At 41.5% G+C, this 7,568-nt stretch overlaps 1 protein-coding gene across 3 annotated transcripts; it reads left to right on the top strand.

Annotated features, from left to right (window-relative positions):
- Positions 1–6: 6 nt before the first annotated feature.
- LOC105899133 (polyamine-transporting ATPase 13A3-like) lies at positions 7–7,350 on the top strand. Of its 3 annotated transcripts, none has more exons than XR_006151536.1 (10): positions 7–361; positions 2,222–2,331; positions 2,611–2,707; positions 2,847–2,919; positions 3,198–3,375; positions 3,767–3,948; positions 4,261–4,349; positions 5,698–5,778; positions 6,035–6,166; positions 6,659–6,678. XR_006151536.1 is itself a non-coding variant. In XM_042703047.1 (10 exons), the coding sequence occupies exons 1-10, from the start codon at positions 332–334 to the stop codon at positions 6,833–6,835; spliced, it is 1,110 nt and encodes a 369-aa protein (XP_042558981.1). In that variant the 5' UTR covers positions 7–331; the 3' UTR covers positions 6,836–7,350. The 3 variants fall into 3 exon arrangements, 2 of the variants coding, with proteins under 2 accessions (XP_042558981.1, XP_031416083.1); XM_042703047.1 differs by having other exon boundaries at positions 6,074–6,166; positions 6,659–7,350; XM_031560223.1 differs by lacking the exon at positions 6,035–6,166 and having other exon boundaries at positions 6,659–7,350.
- The last annotated feature ends 218 nt before the right edge of the window (positions 7,351–7,568 follow it).

Raw genomic sequence — 7,568 nt, forward strand, 5'->3', positions numbered from 1 at the left:
AGGTTGCTGCTTTTGTCGTAGTGCTATTAAATAGAGTAAAAACTATGGTGCAGTGGCATAAGCGGCTCATGTGCTGGGCGGGTAAAAGTAAAATTAAAAACCAAATATTCAATTAAATATATATCATTATATCAATATGCGGGACAAAGGGTCAAAATACTGTGCAGTACAACACAAAGCGGGACACCTTATCACCCTACAGAAGAAGTTTGCAGAAGTGCAAAGCATGGTATCACACAAGCAATCAAGGCCTGTGTATCTCATTATAATCTAAATAGTTTTTAAATTGTGTTTTTTTTTTCATTTCAATCTTTGCAGCTACTTTGTGGGCATGTGTGGAGATGGCGCAAATGACTGTGGTGTAAGTGTCAGCACTAATCCTGTCCCTAGAGCCTCTTAAACATGCATCTTAGAACATGCCTGAGCAAGAAACACTTCATTACCCCAACTGCTGAATGAGGATCTCAAAACTTTTGTTGTTGAAATCTACGCTCATAAAGTCAAGCCGGGAAGTCTGCACACCCCTATCACATTTCCACGTTTTATTACGTTACAGACTTATACTACAATAGATTTAGTTCATTTTTGCCTCAAACATCTACACACAATAACCAATAATGACAAAGTGAAAACAGTTTTTTAGAAAATATGCAATGTTATTTTAATGACAAAAATAGGTTATTTAGGGGGTTCCATATCTGTACACACCCTAAGCCTAATGGTTGCTGCACCTTTGGCAGTGATTACAGCTTTGAGGCGTCTGGGAAAGAAGCTACGAGCCTGGCACACTTGTTTCTGGACATTTTTGGCATATCCTTGCAAGCTCCATCAGGTTGGATGGGGAGCGTCAGTACATAGCCATTTTCAGCTCTTTCCACAGTTGTTCAGTTGAATTTAGGTCTGGGCTTTGGCTGGGCCACTCAAGGACACGCACAGACTTTCTCCGAAGCCACTCCTTTGTTCTCTTGGCTGTTTGCTTCAGGTCGTTGTCATAATGGAAGGTAAACCTTCGCCCCAGTCTGAGGTCCAGAGCGCTCTGGTGCAGGTTTTCTTCAAGGATCTCTGTGTACTTAGCTGCATTCATCTTTCCCTCTATCAGGACTAGTCGCCTCATTCCCGCTGCTGAAAAACATCCCCACATCATGATGCTGCCACCGCAGTAATTCACTGTAGGGATGGTATTAGCCAGGTGCTGAGCGGTGCCTGGTTTCCTCCAGACGTGACGCTTGGTATTCAGGCACAAAAGTTCCATTTTGGTTTCATCAGACCAGAGAATTTGTCTCTCATGGTTTGAGAGTCCTCTAGGTGCCTTTTGGCAAACTCCAAGCGGGCTGTGATGTGCCTTTTACTAAGGAGGGGCTTCCGTCTGGCCACTCTACCATCAAGGCCTGATTGCTGGAGTGCTGCCTGGATGGTTGATCTTCTGAAAGGTTCTCCTATCTCCACTCTGTCAGAGTGACCCTTGGTTTGACCGTCCTCCCCTTTACTTCTTCCATTTACGAATGATGGTGGCCACCGTGCTCTTTGGGACCTGTAAAGTTGCAGAGATTTCTCCATACCCTTCTCCAGATCTATGCCTTGACACAATCCTGTTTCTGAGGTCTGCAGATTATTCCTTTGAACCCATGGCTTGGAGTTTGATGACATGACATGCACTGTCAACTGTGGGACCTTATATAGGCAGGTGTTGGCAATCCCCAATCATGTCCAATCAATTGAATTTATCACAGGTGGACTCCAATTGAGTTGTAGAAACAGCTCAAGCAGTATCAGTGGAAACCAAATGCATCTCAGCTCACTTTTGGGGTTGGCTGTTTTCACTTTGTCATAATGGGCTATTTTTGTGTCGAATTTTGAGACAAAAAAATGAACTCAATCTATTGTAGTATAAGTCTGTAACGTAAAAAAAAAAAACATGGAGAAGGTGAAAGGGGTGTGCAGACTCTCCGGCTTGACTGTATGTAGAATGGGTTCCTGTTCAATATTATTTGACTCCATTTTGTATTGTCTTGAGAAGAGAATACTGTTTGTGTATTATCGCATGAGCTGCCCCCTAGAGCTTTTGGAAGATATGTAAAAAAATAAATCCTTCCCCATGTATTTAGCTCATTATGACCATTGTTAATCAGAAAATAGAATCAATGAATCAGTTTGTTCAAAGAATAAGTGTACCTTGTGTGCTTGCCGTTGTTCTACTCTGCCCCCAATGCCCCTTCCTCAGGCCCTGAAGCGAGCCCATGGGGGGATCTCCCTCTCTGAACTAGAAGCCTCTGTCGCCTCGCCATTCACCTCCACTACCCCCAACATCTCATGTGTTCCCACCCTCATCAGGTATGGTTAGATTACTGATATGAATGCACATATTTCAATATTTCACATGAGAATTTTACATATGAGCAGCTTTACACTTTATCTTAACTTAACTTGCCTCCTGTTTCACGTTCTACTAGTCATTCCGTGTTGAATAGTATAACTAATGCGGGAATGTTTAAATGTAATTATTAATGTTGTGGATCGTCATCTTTACAAGAAAATCATGAATGAGATGTACCTGTCATAAGAATATGTATGTTAAGTCTGTTTTGTGAAATGTACCCTGTCTTTCCCCAGGGAGGGCCGTGCTGCTCTCATCACTTCCTTCTGTGTGTTTAAGTTCATGGCCCTTTACAGCATCATCCAGTATCTCAGTGTCACGCTACTCTACTTTGTGAGTACAACATCTAAGTGCTGGTCACTCCAGACATAGAAAACACTGGGCTTTCTACAGCTTTCCTGGAATAAAATCTGTACGTTTTTTTTTTTTTTTATACCGTTAAATTTGTGAGCTCTTCCTTTCTCACTGCTAGATCCTGAGCAACCTTGGAGACTTCCAGTTCCTCTTCATTGATGTGGTCATCATTCTTATCATAGCATTTACAAGTAAGCAAAGCGGCACGACTTTTGAGTTCTAGTTATCTACTTTTTATGTGAAATTGTGCACTTTTAATTTTTTTTTTCATGATTCCGTCTCTAGGTGGAAAGCCATATGTATATAGATATATATATATAATGTGTGTCTGTATGTCTGTGTGTGTGTGTGTCTCTGTGTCTGTCTGTGTGTGTGTGTCTCTGTGTCTGTCTGTGTGTCTGTCTGTCTGTGTGTGTGTGTGTTTGTATTAATGCATTAATAATACTTGTGTGTGTTGTGGTATATGCAGTGAGCCTGAATCCTGCGTGGAAGGAGCTGGTGGCCCAGCGACCCCCCTCCAGCCTCATGTCAGGGCCGTTGCTCTTCTCTGTGTTGACCCAGATCATGGTGTGCCTCAGCTTCCAGGCCCTCGCCTTCGTCTGGGTGCAGCATCAGAGCTGGTACGAGAAATGGACACCTCTCTCAGAGTAAGTGGGCCTGGCCTCTTACAGCACATAGAGCAAGTGTTGCATTAAGCTTAAGTCAGCTCTGAGGGTGTAAAGCCTCTCTGGTAGTAACTCAGTAATAAAGTGCATGCATGCCGTGTCCTGTAAGGCAGTTGATAGAAATTGTCTATTAAAACGCAGTTATTTGATGATGGTAATATGAGTGTCGTGTCAGAGGATAAAGAGACAAAATAGAATAGAAACAGAATGAAGTAGGAAGCAGACAAGTTCTTTTATTAATTTGATTTCAGATATTTTCAGTCAGTTTTACCCACAGTGTTGTACTGAAACATACATTCCCAATTGCCTTTCTTTTTATCTGTTCACATTCCCTCACCTTTTCTCTCTCTCTCTCTCTGCATGATCTGTCCAGTGCTTGTAATACATCGCGAGTAGGACTCTCCATCAGTCCAAACACAACTCATCCTACAGACCACAAGAACATCAGGAACTACGAGAACACCACCCTCTTCTACATCTCCTCTTTCCAGTACTTGGTGGTGGCCATTATTTACTCTAAAGGGAAGCCTTTCAGACAGTCCAGCTACAAAAACTGTAAGCATATCTTCTCTTCAGGGATTCATGGTTTGTAGGATGGATTTATTTTGCTGTCAGCTTCTGATCTTGGACATTGTTATTGGAACCATTCCACTGAAGTAGTGAATGTAGTCAAAGTTTGTTTTGTTAAGAAATGACTGCATGCAACCATGCAGTAGTTCCTTAAATCCACATGTGCACTTCCATCTGACTGCTGTTTAAACTGCTATCTGACTTGTGTTCAAAGACACAAAAGAAAGCTTTTGCCTGTCTTCTGTAGAATATATTGTTATCATTAATACTGCACGTTCATGTGTATTTCCTCTCCAGGGCCTTTTGTGTTGTCCTGTATTAGCCTGTACATATTCCTCTTCCTCATCATGCTATATCCGGTGTCAGCCATTGACAACTTTCTGGAGGTGAGTAGTAAACAAAGTACTGATATGTAGGTCATGCCCTTTGACAGCTCTCTTGGAAACGCCTCCAGGCAGCTATGCATGCTATGCTAATGCTATGCTATGCAATACAAAGTCTAACTAGAAGGGCACTAAGAGAATGCAGACCTCTCTCACTGTTAAGGAAAGTGAACAATAATTTGTGGATCTGCCCCATGACTTGGATCCACTCCAAAATGTAATGGGTTCTTCCTTGCCCATGCTACATCCTTCTACCAATTTTCATGACAAATCGGGCCAGTAGTTTTTGCGTATTCCTGCTAACAAACAGACAAACACACCACACCAAAAACATAACCTCCTTGGCGGAGGTAACAATTGCAGCTTTTGCCTAATCAGAGGATATTACTAATGGCAGAATTAAAAGTTTATGTTTATTTAGAGACAGTGTCAAGTTTTTGGTTCTATGGCTTATCAAACTCAGTTCTGAATAGGGTCCAGCTTTAGAGTGCAATGCTGCGAGGACTCAAGTGCTTACCCCACTGGGCTTCTAGGCAACAGGGACATCCCAGGGGGGACTGACACAATGGTCAGGATGGGATAGTATGGGATAGCCATGTCATTTCAGATATGATTGACCAGGCCAGGTTCTCCGACCCCATCGCACTTATAGCCTCTGCCAACTGACAAAAAATACCAATTGACATCTGATACATCTGATTTGCTGCTTATTTTTGCCATTTTGTGTCAATCTACACCCGGATGTTGCCTAGGCCTATTTTATATATATATAAAATATAAATATAATATAATAAATATATATATTTATGGGGGGGGGGGTATATATTTATATATATATCAATTTCACATTGATTTGGATAAACAAAGAAAAGTTACGTGGACTCTTGCATGAGCACGGTTTCATACATATATTCATACATACCGGTACATTTTTTTGTGTGCATACATTATGTTTTAGTATAAATTCTACGCAAGGTTTTACACATCGGGCCCCTGGACTTCCAGTTCCACCATGTTTAGCGTAACAAAATCGCCTTATTTTTCCCTCAGTGGTTTGTCTCCTATCTTATAATGTCCCTGGTAGGAACAGCACTTACGATCAGTTTATCTGTCATTACCATCTCGGGGAGAATGGTAGCACATTGATTACTGGACAGTAGAGCCTTAGAAGATTGTTCCTTATGAACTTGTAGCCTTAAAATGAAGCCAGCATCCATGTCTCAATGCTCCTCCACCTAGTGCTCAGAATTTGATGTAAATTTTTTTTTTTTTGTACATTTGTTACACATGTAACAAAAACTGCAAGGTTGACTTGAAGGTGCTCTGATTACATGAATGTTTCCTGTTGCAGATCGTGTGTGTTCCATATGAATGGCGAATCACCATGGTGATCATCATTGTGGTTAATGCAGTCGTGTCATTTGTCTTAGAGGTAAAGGGCCTCGGTCTGAAACACATAATGCTGTAATACTTTCTCTGGCACCACTATGTGTTTTTAACATTTCCCACTATATTGTTTTCAAATGATTTTGTCTCGTGAAATGATTCTTACAATACCCAAATCAAAAACATCAAAGTATCTAGACCAATCAATTTCCCTGTTGATTGTGTAACGTTAATTGCTTTCTTCTAATTCTAAGTGCCTTACTGTATATAACACAATCACCTGTGCTATGTATGATCGGCAGCCATCTTGTTTCCCTCCTGCCAACTGCAATATTCCGTAGACTTTGGTCCTTGACGTCATCTTATGGAGGTTTGTATTCGACGAAGACAAGCTGGGAAAGGATGGGGCGGTCCCTGCTGCCCAGAACACTCAGGTTGGCACCCTGAGCTCATCTTTTGCCTGGTTTTGCTTCATTTCCATGAATCTATTTGTTGATTTAATACATCTCAGCTTCAATCAGTATTCACGTTCTTAGGCAGCTTTTTGCATGTGAAAGGCACGTGCATGTGTCTTCGGTCGAGGTTAGGTTTCCCTGTTGCATATTTGCCTTTGTGCTAGGTTGAGTTGGGAAAACAGTTGAATAGCAAAGAATACTGCTGAAAGTATGGTGTGATTTTTTCAAATGAATGCCATGATGTTGTGTGCTTTCACTAGTTATTATACTCTACTTTTTAATTTGATTTAACTTTTTAGTTTGCAACCTTGAAGAACAGTGAGCATGTTATGATCAGATGGTTATATTGTTCCTTCATCTTTGAATGTGCCAACAGTAGTCTGGAACCCTTCTTTCATTTTCTTGTTGTGGTGCAAGTCCCTGAAAATATGTGTCTACAGTCCTTTTTGTTTGTTTTCTTGCTGTCTCCAGCTAAGTAATGACCAGTGGGGGTCCAGGTTCCTTGCTTGGACGTTTTGTCGGAACAGGAAGACCCCTCAGACTCGCTTCATCCAGCTCGCCCAGGAGCTGCAGGATGACCTGGACTGGCCCCCCAGACCACAGACCTGCACCTACGGCACGGCGCCGCATCACTCCCTCATCCTCTGAACCGTCCCCTTCTCTGCAGACTTTGAAATGTAGTCTTGGGGGAACCAACCTGTGTGAGCACAGTGAGCACAGAACACCGGTTCTCAGGTCTCCATTTACCCCAATCCAGCAGCGAAGGTATTCAACCAAAACACCGTACGTGCAAAATGCTGGATGTTGTCTTGCCAAGTCCCTTTAACATCAGTGTTGGGGTTAACAGAGAACCTAAGGGGGCTCTGATTTCCTGCGAAAGCAGCTCTTGCTGCAGGTGTTCATCTTTGACACACTAGGTTGCTATTAGATGGCTGACTGCACTTTAAATATCTTTAGACTGATAAACAACGTTAACACATCAGTGCCACTCTTGCTCATCGCAGGTGGGGTTGTTTCAGTTGTCAGTTTATGGGCAACTTCAATGACGCATATGCAAGTTTGATGTTCCAGAGGACATTAATTTAAGTAAAAAAAATGTCATGTATTTTTCTATGTCTTTTAACCTGATACATCCTACATCATCTCTACTTTTACAAACAAATGGAACAGTTGTCAGGTTTTTTTTTCTTACTGATTAACAGACTATCAGTATGACTGAATATGCTGAGACTACTGTCATTAATCTGCTGATCATTCATCAAAATTCATGATGTTCCAAGTTTGGCTTTTTAATTTTAATTTTAAGATTAATTTTTATTTTATCGGGGCATTTCATATTATGCATATTACCTCTTTTATCTCTTCCTGTGGAAGAAGATTA

This window comes from Clupea harengus, chromosome 22, assembly GCF_900700415.2.
Source record: "Clupea harengus chromosome 22, Ch_v2.0.2, whole genome shotgun sequence".
NCBI lineage: Eukaryota > Metazoa > Chordata > Actinopteri > Clupeiformes > Clupeidae > Clupea > Clupea harengus.

Bases quoted from the DNA above. Each gene is read 5' to 3' on its own strand.
- LOC105899133 (XM_042703047.1), top strand. From the start codon at position 332: ATGTGTGGAGATGGCGCAAATGACTGTGGT. The intron at 3,376-3,766 runs GTAAGTGGGCCT...TGATCTGTCCAG, and splicing joins AAATGGACACCTCTCTCAGA to TGCTTGTAATACATCGCGAG. The intron at 3,949-4,260 runs GTAAGCATATCT...TTTCCTCTCCAG, and splicing joins ACAGTCCAGCTACAAAAACT to GGCCTTTTGTGTTGTCCTGT.